Genomic DNA, 17,551 nt, shown 5'->3' on the forward strand with positions numbered 1-17,551 from the left:
GCAGCTCCTCTGGAAAACATTGTGGAGGTTCCTCAGGAAACTAACAATAGAACTCCCCTAGGACCCAGCAATAGCACTGCTAAGAATTTACCCAAGGGATACAGGAGTGCTGATGCATAGGGGCACATGGACCCCAATGTTCATAGCAGCACTCTCAACAATAGCCAAAGCATGGACAGAGCCTAAATGTCCATCAACAGACGAATGGATCAAGAAGATATGGTTTATCTATATGATGGAATACTACATGGCGATGAGAAAGAATGAAATCTGGCCATGTGTAGCAACATGAATGGACCTTGAGGGTGTTATGCTGAGCGAAATAAGTCAGGCAGAGAAGGACAAATAATATATATTTGCATGTATAGGAGGATTAGGTGGAACTTAATGGAGGACCGCGGAGGAGAAGAAGGGAGGAAATAGTGGGGGAGGGGGAGAGAGGCAAACTATGAGAGACTCTTGAATGCTGAGAACAAACTGAGGATTCATGGGTGTGGGGGGGAGGAAGGAGATGGGCATGGAGGAGGGCACTTGTGGGGATGAGCACTGGGTGTTATATGGAAACCAATTTGACAATAAACTATTTGTAAAAAAAAATAATAATGAGGTAATTGATTCTCTCACAGCTCTGGAGACCAGGGGTCCAAAATCAAGGCATCGTAAGGGCTATTCTCTCTCTGATAGCTCTAAGGGAGAATCTGTCTCATGCTTTTTCCCCAGCTTTTGATGGTTGCTGCCAAATCTTGCCATTCTTTGGCTTGTAGATACATCACTGTAATCTCTGCCTCCCTCATTACATGGTGTCCATCCTGTGTGTCTGTGTCTCTTTTTTCTCAAAAGGACACTGGTTATATTGGATTAAGGCCTACTCTAATGTAGTATGGACCCAAGTTGATTATAGCTGCAAAAACTCTATTTCCAAATACGGTCAAATTCATAGACACTAGGGGTTAGGACTTCAACATTTCTTTTGGGGGAAACACAGTTCAGCCCATAACAGGGACCACAGTCTATGGTGGGGTACACAAGACTGCCCACAGTGACCATGTATGGGAAGAGATGAATTCGCTGACTTGCCTGGAATAGTCTCAATATGGGGATATCAAGTCTTGGCTCTACAGCTGCCTAGGTCTTGGGTATGAGACTAGTCATTCAGTCCAAACACCAGGAAGTGAGAGCCCTCTCCATGGAAGGAAGACTTCATCTTGGAATTCACTTTGTGTTGTAGTAGAAGGAGCACTCGACTTGGAGTCAGACAATCTGGGTTCAATCTTTTCTAACTGCTGTTCTGTTCCATAAGGAGAATATGTTAATAAACATCTTTGGCCCTCAATTTACATGGGATATTAAATAATTTGATAATAGGCTTATGTGAGAAAAAGGGTGTGAAAGAGTTTTGCAAAGTATCAACATTTTTGTTTTTCAATAAATACGAATTTTCTTTCTCCTCTTCACCTGGGGCAGAACCTTTGATTATATTACCTTTTACATGTTGATCTGATTCTTCACACACCCAGAGTGGGCACAAACCTGAGCTACAGTGGGCAGGGTACCACTTGCATCCATGGCTCTAGGACTCAATGTGATGACAGCCACATCTCTTAGCACCAGGAGCTACTGGTCAAATCTGACTTTTATCTGGGTGGGCAGTGAGAGCACAGTCCTCTGCCCAAACCTATAAATAATCTTAAGGCATCAGAGCTGATGATAAAAGGGGGAAAAGGAATTTCTTTAGATGCCTCCCCCCTCCCAAGCCTTGGGGGAGGAATGTGCAGTTCTCTGGTTGTCAATGATGAAATCAGCGGGCTGCCATCCTTCAGGACAAGACGCGAGAAAGAGCTGGAATCAGATACCAAATACCACTGAAGAAAATATATTTTAAGTGACATAAAAGGCTTCAACGTAAATTAGAAGAAATATGGGAAGACTTCAAAAAGGTAGGTCAAACTTTTTCCTCAAGCAGATAATTACAGGCCGGGGGTGAGTAAATCTTGTTAGCCTCTCTCCACCTCATCTATTCTCATAAAACACCATTGAAAAGAAAGCCACATTCAATTCAGGACCAGAGCACCTGCCTGAGAGGGCCGGCCTGCGGCTGTCCGTCATGATGCCTGTGGGCAGGTTGATGCTGGCCCCTCTCGTTGCCCCCTTGTGCACCCCACTCCAGAACATGCCCTCCCGCCTCCTTCCCAGGACACAGGCACGAGGCTCTGCCACTCAAACACCCACATTGACTTGCTGAGACTTGGTTACTTCTCACTGTCTGAAGAACTATCCCTTCAGGCGGCAATTTTCCAGTCAAATTTCTCTGCCCAAGTTTGAGGCCTTAAAATTAATGAAGTTGTTAACATTTCTTAAAATGTCTTTCACGGCAGTTGAAAGGTACGGATTTATCACCAGTGAGCCTGCTGGCCTCTCTGGTTCATACAGACATGTGGGCTGGGCCCCCACAAACATCCTTAAGGGGACAGGAGTCTTGGCCTTCAGTTTGCTCTGTAATGGGTTTCGGAGGAGTCTTCAACATCTGTGCTCCGGGACCAGCCCCCAGAGGTACTCACTGTGGCAATGAGCCTAGCTGCCTATGGAATTATTTCTCTGGCCTATGAGCCCTGAGAGGGAAGGAATAAGTCTTACCTATATTTGTATTTGTATCCCCTCTGCCCATCTGGCACTAGACCAGGCACATAGCAGTGATGGTGGAGGCATGAACCTTTTCCTCAGCTAAATTAAATATAGTAAGATGCAAGGCTCTGAAATTACCAGTGCACTCAGTCAAGGGGCCACTAATCAAGAATCAGTTCTCCCCACCTTGTAATCAACAGCAATACTGGCACTGCCTTTGGCACCTTCATCCGGCATTTGGGCAATGTCTGGCCAATGGTTTGGGTCCTCTCCTCTGCCTAGATGGTGGCAATTCATGAGGATACTAGGCCATAAGGAGAGTTTGAAAAGGCTCTTGGGAATACTCTTGATCTATTCTTTTTCCAAGGCAGCATGTCATTCTACCTCATTTTATAGATAAGAAGGGTGAGGCTTGGAGAAAGTAGGTGTATCAGGGCCAAGCAGTGGTAGGGAACAGCTTAATAAACTCCAGTGGTGTTCTCCTTTCAACCTACAATCTCTTTCTGGATGTGCTACAAAGAACAAATGCAATGCCCTCTGTGTCATGCAGGAGGTAGACCTGCCTTTTTTGGACATTCTGCATTTTATAAAAGTTGTCATCCTGCAGAGATACTGAACGACTTTGAGAGCAAATTCAAAATGTTATCCAAAGACCGGTTGTATCGCAAATCTGGTTACAAAGCTGTAACGATACAAAGGACCAGATTTCAATTATTTATAGACACTTGCCCTTATCACAAAATGACACTCAATGTCTGGCTTAAATAAAATCAAGAAGTAATTCTTATCTGGAATCTTCTGACAACTACTGATCTTCCTCTCCCACTAGGGAGGCTTAGAAGCAGCAGGAAACATCCCAGTAGAGTATAATCCTAAACTGCTTTAGGGTTTTTGATGCATTTATTTTTTTAAGTTTGAAATGAAAGGTATAGTTAATATGAATCAAGATTAGCTGCGTTTATTCATGAAGGATAGCAGTGAGTGGAAGATCTCTGTTAGGTGCATTTTAAAAAGTTCAGGTCTAATGGCAGAGACTGAATATCAGTATGGGTAAATATGCCCAGAAGGGAATCTAGAACTCACTGCTATACCAGGTTCATAAATACTTAATTGAAGCAGACCTCATGAGTAAGTTCCATCCCCAGAAGCCTTTTGTATTCATTCACCATGCACAAGCTTTTATGAGTATCCTCTATCTGATACAATAAAGTGGGGAACAAATACAGCTTAATACCCGTTCTAATGGGGTTCACTCTAGAGAAGTTCAAGGGAAGAAAAAATGTCCACCTGAAGATACATTAGCTCTTTTTGAAAACTGCTCTTCCTTTTCAGAGGCCCAGCTCCTACGAGCTGTTAGAATGTTAGCTGTTAGCACAGAGAATGAGGAATCCTATCCCATATATATATATGGCCTCTGAAGACAGGATATAGCAGGCTGAGTAGGTGGCCCCCCTGGGAGGAAAAGTGAATGTAAGGGAAGAATTCTGGTTTTGTAGTTAGACAGTTCACTTTGTGCAATTTATTAAGCTCAGTTTCTACATCTGTGAAAATGGAACAGGACCTGGCCTCCTTACTTCTGAAGTGGGTGCAGAGTCACATGAGCTGAACTAGTATCTAGGAAACTTATGGAGCTACTCAAATGTCAGGGAGTCACCTGAGGGGCCCAAGAAGACCTATCTTTTCTCAAGAGATCACCATCACCAGAAACACTCATGAGTTAGAGCCCTATGTCTAGAAACCAGAGTCAAAATGCAAATAAGTGTGGCATCTAATGATTGGGCAGGTGCATCAGGAACATTATATGCCATAAAGGCTGGGGGTGGGGTGGGGGTGCAGGAATACAGCAGCAGCAAAGCCGTGGGCTTCATCTAGGATAAAGAATGCAGCTGTCACTCTGGAGAGGCCAGATCTGGCTGGAATGTCTGCCAGTGGATACTAAAACTCATAGCTTCCTTAATTATAAGACAGTGATTGTACATCACAAATGACTATAAAAATTATACTTACCATATCGACTACGATGAGACAGGAAAGGGAAGGAATCTTTCATTATCCAGGTCAGATTCCACGCAAAAAGGTCTGGAGGAGGAGAAGGCAGGTTTGTCGGTGACTCCAAGGGGCTGTGACCTGAACATAAAAACAGAGAATACTGACCCGTGTGCTTAAGGTGTGTCTTCTAACTGTCGCTCATATGGCTTATAGGAGAAGTGTGTAAGGAGCTTTCATGTCATCCACTGGAATATCAGGGAACAAAGACTGAGCCACTAGTAGACTGAATTGACCTCAAGTACGACAGTGTACATTTTCTACCAAGGCAGCCAAATCTAAGAAGTCTGAATCTTGTGACCAAACATCTCTGGGAGCCTAACTTGAAGCCAGGCTACTTAATGGCTTGGTCTAATAGCTCTATTCAAAGTCTATTCTGCCTATAAGAATTTGTACAACTTTGTAGAGAACTTCAATTCATCTCATCTAGATAATGCCTCCACTCTATGTTCAGATTTGTTAGTTCAGCTAACGTTGTTTGTTTGGGTTATTATTGCCTTATCAATGAGAGGGTTGGAATCGCACTCAGAAGTTATGAGATTTCGACAATTATGTTATTTTCAGGGACAAAAAAAAAAGCTAGATGATGTGTTTTCCCACAGTCAACAGTCCAGGGAGCCACAAAGGATTAATGTTCTTATTTGCATGAGAGAAAGAAGGGTTGAGAGAAAAGGAGCAAAAGCAGCATTATTCCTTTGCTTAACGGTACCTCGAGTGGGTTTTGTGTAGTGAAAAGTAATTATAATATATCTACAAACCAAATGAACACATGTTACATGCTCTTATGGAGTTCTTCCCAGAAAATCCCCAACTCAATCCCTGCTTGCTAATGTTTTATGGCAGGAAAAGCTTCTTCTGTTAAAGAAAAAAACAGCTTTTCTGTTCAAGTAGAGAATCAACTCTGTTTCACAGATAGATGTAAGCAAGACTGAGTGAGGGGAAGAGGGAAGGAGGACTAGGGTTTCTTCTGCAGCTTTGATGAGCCAGGCACTTATGCTGGACTCTTAACCCACATAATCCCACATGATATTCATACATGATAATCTCACATTCTCAAGATGACTCTCTGAGATACCCCCATTTTACAGATGCAAGAACTGAGGCTCAGAGGGGCCAATAATGGAATCAAGAGCTGAACCCAGGTTCATCTAATATCAAAAAGCCATGCTCCACTGTGAGTGAGCTGGTTTGCTACTCAAACACAATTCTTAAGTCACCTGGAGAGACTTTGTGAAGAGAAAGAGGAGCAAGAAAAGAAAGAGGAACAGGAAGCAGCAACAGAAGGCTTTTTCCAGTCTTTTTTTCACTTTATTGTTTTTTTCCAGATCACCTCCAGAAGCAGTTCCACTGGGCCGTATTCTCTTGCTTCCAACTTCTTGTAAGTATCAAGCTCTCTTCACATGCTTTAAGGAAATTACTGTCCTGGGTGAACATGACAGCCTTTTGTTTCTAGGATCCTTTGCTGTTTTATCTGCTGGTGCTGTACTTAGGTAAAGCTGACCATGGGACCATGTGCCCTTGTAGCTAGAACAGGATGGACATTTATAGTCACATTCCTGCAAGAAACATCCTTATCTCTGCCTTCCAAAGATTTGAGTTGGAGGTCACCTGGGTGGCTCAGTCGGTTAAGTTTCTGACTCTTAGTCTCAGCTCAAGTCTTGATCTCAGAGTCATGAGTTCAAGCCCTGCAATAGGCTCCATGCTGGGTGTGGAGAGTACTTAAAACAAAACAAAACAAAACAAACAAACAAACCAAAAAAACCCAAGAACACCAAAGATTTGGGTTGAAAGAGCTGCCTCCTGAGTACCTAAAAGGGATTTTTACTTTTCTCCTACGTCTGTTCGAAAGAACGCAGATCTGAATTGGTTGGTGCCCAGATACATCTTTCTGATAGCATTTCTACAAATGGCTTGGGGAATGTGCCCTGATAGGGGTTAGGAGCTCTGTTAATAAGTTTCAGAAGGAAGCCATCTCATGTCACACTCATCTCAGCTCTGTTTTATAGATGGGCAATGGGGCTAAGAGGCATCATGCCCCAAAACACAGGTCTTCCTGGGGGCAAGACTGAGGTTTATTAGAGTTTTTTTTTTTTAATTAATAATATGACTTGAGGGGCGCCTGGGTGGCTTAGTCGGTTAAGTGTCTGACTTTCACTTAGGTCATGATCTCGCGGTTCGTGGGTTCGAGCCCCGCGTCGGGCTCTGTGCTGACTGCCAGCTCAGAGCCTGGAGCCTGTTTCAGTCTGTGACTCCCTCTCTCTCTGACCCTCCCCTGCTCACGCTGTCTCTCTCTCTCCTAGAAATAAATAAAACATTTAAAAAAAATATATGACTTGAGAACATATGGACCAGACACTATGCTAAGCACTTTAAATGAGTGATTGTATTCACTTGTCACAACGACCTTGTGAATAGTACTATTATTGGTTCTCATTTTACAGCCAGGGAAATTGAGGCAGGAAGAAATTAGATACCTGGACTGTGGCCAAATAGCCAGTAGGCAGAAGACCACAGTCAACAAGCCAGGTTAGCCTGATGCTACAGACTATGCTCCTTCTACCATGGAACCTCCACAAACCAGGGCAAGGAGTTCTACAGCACTCTATTGGGCTTCAGACCCCCAGAGGGCAATGGCTAAGGCCAGGGGCCACCACAGAGCATGCTCCAGAGCAGGGCAACTGGGCGAGGGGTCTGAGAAGACTGACAACCAAACCCTTGCAATGACTTCCCTATGAATAAAAATTTGCATCTCTATGTATATCAACACAGATCAATTTTTAGTAGTTTTGAAGAGGTAAGAAGATCAAGCCTAGGCAATACTTCCCAGCTTCCAAGTGATGTCAGTTTTCTTAACCACCTAGTTTGGTAATGGTACTAACTTCTTCCTGGATGAGAAGCACCAAGTGGATGGCGCTAGACTTCAGGAAGCACTTACAAATCTGTAAGTCCTATTCAGTAGGACATGACTTTTAGACGGATGAAGGCCAGGTTAAATAATGATGGATAAAAAAATATCTGAAATCATTCAAAAGATAGGGCTCTGAGGGCTGAGTCATGGCCCAATAAGGAGCATCACTATGGGTCATCCCCCACCCAAAAAACCTAGTGTTTTCTATCCAAAATTGCGAATAAATTGTTGGGCATCTTCAAAGATGAATACTGGAGAAGAAGCAGAAATATGTATCCTGCCCTTATAGGAACTCCCAGAATTTCTGCCAGGAGACTGGCTTCATATGGTCCCCAGAGGGAGATAGGTATTGAGTGATTTGCTGCATGTGGGGTCAACCAAAAGGATGGGCCTCCTCACCTGAAAAAGTAAAGACCAAGAAAAACACAGCCCACCTTAAACCAAGTTGTTTGTCAAAATCTGAAGCACAGAGGTAGACATGAATTCTAGTCAAAATTCACAGAATATACACCAATTTATAATATACAGAATAAAGTACTTCTGCATCTAACCAGTGCAGGGAAGAGGTTCTCTTTCCTTCACACCTCCTATTCCCCCATCCTCACCCTTGGTTGGGAAAGGGGCGGGTTCCAGCATAGAGAAGCAAGGACACCATAAGAAGCAATCCGTTTAAACAAGAGAATCGCTTCATTTTTTGGTGTTTACCTCTCAAAATGCAAGGATCCAGGGTGAAATGGGCCTCACCGGCACATATGTTTGGTGGGAAGGTGTGAAATAGGACCTTCTGGCTCAAGAAGAGTGTATCTTAGACCACAGGAAGAGGACTGGAAAGGAAAGGAGAGGGGAAAACAGGTGCAAGAAGCTGCCAGATGCCCAAGTGAGGCTGGCCAGTGAAGGCCGAGACCACTTGAGGAGCAAAAAGCACACAAATGCACTCTGGACTGAGAGCATTTCTGGTTGGCTACAGATAAGATTGTTTTAGGGTTGTGGTGTTTTTGTTTTTGTTCTTGTTTTTGTTTTTGTTTTGTTTCTGATGGTATCCTGAGCCCTTTCCAGGCATTGCAGGGTATTTGGTCAGAGAGAAACCCCCTAACCTGTCCAGGATACTCTGTCCACCATGGATTCTAGGTCCATCACTGTAACAACCCCTCTGCCTCTTTCCTCCTTCACAGTCGTCATGAGCAGCTGAGTGTGATGGGGGGGGAGAGAGAAGAGGGAGGGGAGGAACACACCATAATGCTGACACGCCTCACTTTGAGTGTAGGATAACAAACCTCAAGAGGACCTTCAGTTCTGCCCAGGAATCCTACTGTCTTCCCTGACAAGCTCAATGCACCCTCCCTCCCTCCAGTACCACTGCCCCCAGCTTCCTCGTACCCCTCAAATCTCCAATCCCCCCACTCTGCCACATTCTCACAGAGTGGTCTTATTTCTCATTTCACTGGGAAAAGAGAGCAAATCTACCAATTTACAGGTATCAGTTCCTGTATACACTACATTCCTTCCTGATACAATGGATCCATTGTCTACACTCGTAAGCCGTGGCAACCTTCCCACTTAGGTGTTCATCGTATCTCTCCTCCAAGAATCTGCTGCTGCAATGGTCCCCCTTTCTCCTGATTTCAACAATTTCCCCCTCTACAAAGTCAGTCTCATCCGTAGCAAACGTGGAGCATCTTTAAAGAAAAAAGTAAAACCTTTCTTGACCACCAGTCTTCTTCAGCCATTGTTCCCCTACTCTGTTCTCCCTTACAGCTAAATCTCTTAAAAGATTTGTCTGTGATCCTGACTCCACATTCTCCTTTCCCCTTTTCTCTTTAACATAATAAAATCAAAATTGTCTTCACTATCCCAGGTCAAGGTCACTGGCAACCCAAGTTGCTGATACAATGAACGGTCTTGGTCCTTCTCCTACTATGCCTCCCAGCAGCATGTGAGCCCTCTGACCTCTCCCTACTTCTTGAATTCCTCATATCCTGGGGACCACGTGGTCCTTGGCGGCCACAGTCCTCACCTCCTATTCTGGTGGCAGATCCTCTTTACTGTTCTTTGCCAGATCTTCCCCATTTTACAGGCTGTACAAAACAGAACAAAACAAAATGCCCCCACACAACCATTTTCAACTTTCCAGTAGCAAATGCCTATGAGATTTCATGGCTGAATATTAAATTTCATCACAGTGGTTTTAATCAGCTGACAGTGATCAATGACCGTGAATTTCAAGTGACCTCAAGACACTTGACACTTCCTGGAACTCACTAAAGACTCCTGACCAATGAATAAGGAATCTGTTTTAAGCAACCACATAAAGACTTATAAACTCATTCTCTCCTAACCAAAGTGCTGATTTTCAATTAGGACCTAGCATCACCACCATGGAATCCTGTTCCTAAAGCTTTAAAAACTGATTTTTCTTCCTTAGAGAACAACTCAGTGAATTTCTCCTTGCCTGACATGTAAATAAGCTCAGGTTTTGTTTTTGTTTTTGTTTTTGTTTTTGTTTTTGTTTTTTTAACTCTGGTGGGCAGGGGATAGAGGTGTATTATTTTATTATTTAACAGTTGTGAAAGTTGGGGAGCTTCCTCTTCTCCATCTAAACTCACTCCCAAAGTGATCTCACACAGTTTCATACCTTTAAATACCACCTACGTACTAATGCTACGAAATTTGTATCTCCTGGCCCAACTTCCCTAAAGAGCAGAATATATATGCAACTGCCAGTTTGAAATCTCCACTTTATTACCTGATAAGTATCTCAAACTTAACATGTGCAAAACTAGGGGCACCTGGCTCAGTTGGTTAAGCGTAAGACTCTTGATTTTGCCTCAAGTCATGATGTCATGGTTCGTGGAGTTGAGCCCCACATCAGTCTCTGTGCTGACACATGGAGCCTGCTTGGGATTCTGCTTCTCTCCTTCTCTCTGTGTTCCTCCCCTGCTTGTGCATTCTCTCTCTCTCTCTCTCTCTCTCTCTCTCACACACACACACACACACACACACACGCATGCATGCACTCAAAAATATATGAAGTTAAAAAAAAAAACCCAAAAAACTAAACACTTGATGGCCCGCCACTTAAACCCAGGTGTTCCCAATTTCAGAAAGTGATGACAAAAGTCTTCTGGTTGGTTGGGCCAAAACCAGGAGGCATCCTTGACTTCCTTCTTCCCCCTCCCTCCCCACAGCAATTCATCAACAACTCTTGCTGGCTCTACCTGAATTTTACCCTTCCATTTCTCTCCAATTGCTTCTCACCTGGATTACTGCTATACACGCCGAGCAGGCCTCCTGCTTCCACTACTATTCACTTTGAGGCAACTTTCCACAGAATAGTTTGACTGTCCTTCAGCCCTGAAATGGTTTACACATTTCTTGCCATGCCTAGCCCTTAATGGCCCTGTGTGATATAGTCCCTGGTTGTCTCTCAGACTAATTTCCAGCCATTTTTCCCTAGCCTGTGGAGCTCCAGTTCTACAGGCTTCTTTGTTATCTCTCAAACTTACCAAACAAACTCCTACCACAGGGCCTTTGCACTGGTGTTTCCCTCAGCCCAGGAAGCTCCTCTTTCCCAAAGGCACACAATCATGTCCTCTCTCCATCCAGGTCTCTGCCTAAATGTCACCTCCTCAGAAAGATCTTCCTGTTCATCCTGCCAGAAACAGCACTTCTCTGTAAACCACTCTCTATCCGCTTCATGTGCATTTATTATTTCCTACATTTACATTCACATGTTTATTGTGTATCTTCTACATTGGTCACTGATACATCCCCATGCCTACTATATAGTAAGCATTCAATAAATAATTGTCAAATGCATGAAACTAGAACCCTCGAGGAAATTATTAACTCCGGCACTTATTAGCTGTTGGACTTCATGCTAATCACATACTCTGTGAAACCTCAATGCTCCAAAAATGATAAGATCAAGAATAATGTATGTTGTACTAACTCTCAGGGTTTTGTTAAGGGCCAGATGAGCTAACGTGTGCATGATCTACTCTTTAAATATCGGCTATGCTGTTCTTGAAGTTTTATGCTCCTACCTCTGCTTCAGAATCCAGAATGAAGGGGAGTCCTGGTTCCTTTCATGTGTCCAGGGATCTCAGATACAAGGTCCAAAAATTAAAAGTGCTCCCAAGAGCTGTTTCTGTACTATTCACCAGTTAATTATTAACTCTGCCAACTGTCCATAATCTCTAATACCCCAGTTTCAGTCAATTGCCAATATCTTCATTTCCAGTCTTTATTTTATACGGTCTCACTGTGTGTCCATTTATTTCTAAGCCAATGTACATTATATAGTAAATATGTCATATTTGCCTCCGTGTAAATAACAAAGAGCTATTTGTGTGTGATGGTTATTTACATAAATGCCCTGGGTTCACTAGCAAGCATGTTTTACAAACCTACATCAATAAAATGTAAAAACGCTTCTATTCTGAACACTCCTTGGAACTGTTCTACCTCGCCTCATACACATTTTACTTATTTATTTTCCTTCCGACAAAACAATCAGTGACAGCCTGCTAGTTTTCCTCCCTTATTTGAAAACACACTTAATAATGCATTCCTTTACAATGATTTTGTGTCACACAAAGCAAAGCTTAATGTAGTCAAATAAATAGCGGTCCTAACGTCAAATGGTGGTGGTGAGCAGGAGTAGCTAGGCCAGGCCCGGGCTGGGCCTCCCTGACTGGAGCCGAGGGAGTGGTTTTCCTATTCAGAGGGCTGAGCCCACATCTGCTCAGCCACAGACACCTTCCCAGTGAATTCACACAACTCCTAGAGTCAGCGGTGAGGCTGGAGTTTTAACAGGAAGTTCTGAAAAACAGGGACACGATTTTCGGAGAAAAGAGAGAGATGTGCAGATGTGTCCTTTGTCCTAAACAAGCAGACCTCCCACACCTTTGCTAGGACTGCAAAATGAGGGGGTTGAATCTGCTGCTCACGAAGGCCCTCTCCAGTTCATACACAGTTGATTCTCCATACTTTGCTTTCACAGCTCCTTCCAGCTGGCTCATTCAGAGAGGGGCTATTAGTGTCAGGGGCGGAATGTGAATGGAGCTAAACGGCCCCCACTCCACCTCTCCTTTCTCCAAGCCCCCTTCCCACTCTGCCAGGAAGGTTTGTGCTCTTTCTTTGCAGCTCAAGTCCTAAAGCAAAAATTATCTCTCATTATATTCTCTTGTACTGTTGAAAGTCATAGTTTCAACACATGTGTTTTGTCTCTCCCCAACCCCAGAAGGATTCGTGTATAGCTGCTGAGTTCATTCAGCGGTGAACCACGTCTGTCAGTCAGAAGAAGCAGGCACTAAGGAATATTGAGGGAATCTAAAGGAAATCATTAGCCCTAGAGGAGATGGTTACCTGCAGGGTATACTAGACCCACACCAGAAAGGGCATCACAAAGAGGTTTCTGCAAAAATGACTAAACCATGTAAAGTTGAAGTCTCATGCTTCCGCCTCTACTTGTTCTTAGCCTTATTTCCCACTCAGAATCCTTTTGCATTCTATGCTCTCTAGTACACGTGTCTTCAAACTTTTGCATAAACTGATCTCTGCCTAGAACATCTTTCCTCAATCACTGCTTTCCTAAACCCTGCCTTTCCTTAAAGGTCCCAACCAAATCCCTCTCCTAGGTTCCCCATCCTCTCTGAGCTTGAGGCCCATCAAAGCAGTTGAGCTGGAATTCAGAACAGACCAACACAAAAATCAGCTGGGCCTTCCTTCCTCCTTGACCATCAAGACTTGCTGCTACTCAGGATGGTGGTGTTTAGGTTGCTTATCAAGTTGTTCAAACCACCTTGGTCATTCATGACAAAAGAGGATAATAGTATGTTATTTTCACTCACAGATCTCAAACTCACAGATTTAGAAGAAATTAGGGAAAAATTCTCATAGGGCTGTTGTTTCTTCCCATGGAAGACATTCTTCCTAGGGTCAAGGTCAGGGACAAATCAGGGGCATAGACCCCAGGTAGCTCCCGATCAGCTGGGATACCATGTAGGCCACCAGTGACTCATAATTCATGGCCAAAGCCAGATAAGGAAGGTATTGTGACATCTGATGCTGCCCCTTCAGAATTTGTGTTCTCAGCTGCTACATTTTGACCTATCTATAGATGACCTCAGTGTCCCAAGCAAGTGGTCATGACTGGACTGTGAGATCTGCAGGGCCTTCTCTTGTCCTGCAATCCCTGTTCCAGGTACACTTAGTCGCTGGACCTACTTACCTATCTAGGGTGGACTCACTGCTCACTGGCTTTCAGTAGCAGAGGAAGACTAACTAGCATTTATACTAATCCACAAGAGCAACACATAGGGTATTATTCTCCAGATGGCCTGATTCTTCACACACACATGAACACAAACTGACAAGGCAACATGACGCTTTGCTCTGGGTCCATTTCTGTGGCTTTCTTGCACTCTACTCTTTAAGAAATTTACTGCACTGTGATCTCAAGCATATTTTCTTCCTCCAAAATACATTGAGTAGAATAATAATCAAAAGAAAGACTTTAGACTGCCACTAGGACTTTCATCTTGTGATCTCAGAGAGCTTTACTGCAAGTGACACAAAGACCAGGAAGCCTAGAAAACCAAGGCCATCAATGAAAGACTTTGTGGAATGATGGAGTGCCTGTAGTGACAACCATCCACCAGTAGACCCAGTAGTTTCTGGCTAAGTTGAACTAGAAGCTACAAAATATCCAGCAACAATGGGCTTTTCTCTTGATGTGATGTTTCAAGATAGGAAAGGATAGTTTCCAGACTAACATCTGGAGAGGGCATGGCCCACTTTCACAAGAAGAGGTGAGTTCCAGCCAAGAAGAGTGGATATTACAATCACCATGGTTTCTGATTCACTGATGCCTTTGGGAGTCATTCATCTTGTAATCCTGACAATAGTCCTGTTAGTTAACCCCTTTTACAGTTGAGAAGATTCAGAACCAGAAAACACAACTGTCCTGTGCAAGGTCACATAGCTAGTATCAGGACAAAACACATGAGTGAGGACCCCTGATACGTGCACTAACCAGAAATGCCACTCTTCAACACAGACCTTCTGGAGATGATGATGACTGCCTTGGAGAACAGCAGCATCAAGTTAAACACAGGAGAAAGGCTGATCAGATCGCAGATGCCTGCAGCATTCTCCTGAGGATGACAGATTCCCTTCAGGTCAACCAGGAAGGTGACCTAGAAACACACACCTTCAGCCAGGGCAGTCAGCTCTCCAGGGCCTCAAGCTGAACCTGCACTGTTTCCATGGAAACTACCACCAGGTCTGATGCTTGGCCCTTGAGATGGGCCTTGGCTGGTACAGGGAAAGAATGCTTGAGATAGGAGGAGAGGGGCAGCACACTTTCTGCTAACTTCTAGTCCTTTCAATTTCTCTTTATCAACTTGTCACCTTCTTATTTCAGGAAAGAGTCTATCCTCTAGGAAACCACACTTCAAATACCATTTCTCAAACAAAGACCTCTCACCCATGGCTGGACTCATTTCCAGAGAATAGAAGCAGAATGCCTGTACAGCCTGGTGTTCTAAATAGAGACCCAGGTTCCTGGGAACAGCGATGTTACTGTGCGACCTTGGGTAAGCTACTTAACCTTTTTGAAGCTTTGTTTCGCTGCATATAAAACAGAACTCATCATGCTTTTCCATCCAACTTTAGGGACGCTCTGAGAATTAATGAGACAGTATATACAAAGCCCTCAGGCTCTTTTGAAGAAAGATACACTAGAAATCCTTGGGCTGTTACCAAGGGGCATTGTCATGATGATGCATTTTAAAACATTCTTCACCTGCATTACTAAAATAAACTCAGCTTGTATTAAAATAGACAGGCCAATAGCCTAATTTGCTTCTCCCTGTTTGGAGGCTGCTCTTCTTCCTTTTTGCTTCCACTCATCTTGCACTGTGAAGAGCTATGGTCAGTGTCACCCTTGACCCCTATGCAGAAACCCAGGGTGTGAGTTGGGAAGGGCTCTAAAGACCATTTGTCTACATCCTCCTATAACATACATGGGGAAGCTGAAACAGGAAGAGCCAATGCTTTACCCAGGGTCATCTCACTAGTGAAAAGTCAAGAATCTGATCTTTTGACCCTTCATTCTGTGCCTCATCCAACCACAGAAGAAGCTAATAAAGAATGAAGGAGGGGAAAAGAAGTAGGGGAACATGTATTTTTGCTCTTTAAACCTTCAAACTATTGTTCTGTACAGTACTATGGGATGAAAAAAAAAAAAACTAAGGAAAAAACCAATACTTCACAAATGTGCCTATTAAGCATGCTAGCCCTATGCTGGGTGCTGTACAACCATTGTCCCACGTAAATTGTACAATTTTCTGAATGAGGGATTATTATCCCTATTTCCAATGAGGGACCTGACACTCACAGAAGTTAAATAATTTGCCCAAGGTCCTCGAGTGAAAAAGAATGGAACTAAGATTAATTCAATAAATGAATATTTATTGAGCATTTCCTATGTGACAAACTCTGCCCTTGGCTGATATGATGCTTTAGTGAGCAGAATTAGACATTACCCTCTTAGAGCTCACAGGCTGAGGAGCTTAGAGTAAGGTAGGGTAGTAGACAGCAGGCCCCACCTCACAAATCCTTTCAACGTCTCAACATTGATATGTGTTATGAAGGAGAGTCACATGCCCCTATGAAAAAGTATAAAAGAGAGGCTAGATTACAGCCTTCAAGCAGGGAAGGATTGCCTGAGAAATTGATGCTTGAACTGGGGCCCTAAAATGGATGAGCAGAGTTAACCAGTTAAAGGGAGTGGGACAGGGAGGGAGGGCACACAGGGAACGGGTCTCCTGGAGCCCAAGTCAGTCTCAGTCCAGAGGACCTGCTCCTTATTCATCACCAAGATGGGGTGAGGTGTTACTCAGGACCCCTGCCATGGGACCAGCCAGTAATGCCACAGTCCAACTCAGAACCTATTGGTTGCCCTGGAGAACAGGGACATTGAGTTGCACACAGAAGAGAGATTGATCAGATCATGGATTCCTGCAGTATTCTCTTAAACAAAAGCAAGGCTTTCTTCAGGTCAACCAGGAAGGTCACCTAGAAACATATACTTTCAGTCAGGCCTGCTGGCTTTCCACGGCCTGAAGCCCAGCGAGCACTGTTTCCATGGAGACCACCACCAGCCTGATGCCTTCCCCATAGATAGGGCCTTGGCCTGACCAGGGGAAGGACACATAGGGTGCAATTTGTTGGAGGCCTAGCAATCTGAGGAGGAAACCCCAGGGGAATGGACCTGCAGAATTTAAGCACACAGTTATACACCAAGGGGAAAGGCTGGGTTCTGGTGTCTGGATTCCAGGCCTTGTCCCTCCAGGAAGCTTGGCTCATGGGCTTGAGTATCATAGATAAGGCAGAAGGATGACTAATAGGACAGGGTAGTCCTACCAATGCAGCCATTTTGTGGCAGTCCAGTGCCTTCCTGGCTGACCTGAAGGAAGCCTTGCCTTCAGTTAGGAGAATGCTGCAGGAATCCACGATCTGATCAATCTCTCTTCTGTGTGCAACTCCATGTCCCTGTTCTCCAGGGCAGTCAACATCACTGCCAAGAGGTTCTGAGTTGGACTGTGGCATTGCTGGTTGGTCCCCATGGCAGAGGTCCTCAGTAACACCTCACCCCTCCTGGTGGTGAATAAGGTAAAGGTCCTCTGGACTGAGACAGACTTGGGCTCCAGGAGACCCCTTCCCTGTGTGCCCTCCCTCCCTGTCCCACTCCCTTTAACTGGTTAACTCTGCTCATCCACTTTAGGGCCCCAGCTGAGGCATCAATTTCTCAGGCAATTCTACCCTGGCCTTGAGGATGAAGTCAAATGAAGACACATCAGGTTGTTACAGGTCTGAAAACTAAAGTGCCTTCTGGAAAAGTGAAGGGATGAAACTGCCCCTGGAACACTTGCCGCCATCTAGCTCTTGATGATAAATCCGTATTCGCTT

At 44.1% G+C, this 17,551-nt stretch overlaps 1 protein-coding gene across 1 annotated transcript in view; it reads right to left on the reverse strand.

Moving 5' to 3' along the window:
• Positions 1-17,551, reverse strand: part of ALK (ALK receptor tyrosine kinase) — a 671,693-nt gene that overhangs the window by 472,075 nt on the left and 182,067 nt on the right. The window contains exon 2 of the mRNA XM_039238463.1: positions 4,630-4,749. Within this exon, the coding sequence (XP_039094394.1) occupies positions 4,630-4,749 (120 nt within the window). The remainder of the gene's footprint in view (positions 1-4,629; positions 4,750-17,551) is intronic.

Source organism: Hyaena hyaena, unplaced genomic scaffold (genome assembly GCF_003009895.1).
Source record: "Hyaena hyaena isolate Hyena2069 unplaced genomic scaffold, ASM300989v1 scaffold_140, whole genome shotgun sequence".
Taxonomy (NCBI): domain Eukaryota; kingdom Metazoa; phylum Chordata; class Mammalia; order Carnivora; family Hyaenidae; genus Hyaena; species Hyaena hyaena.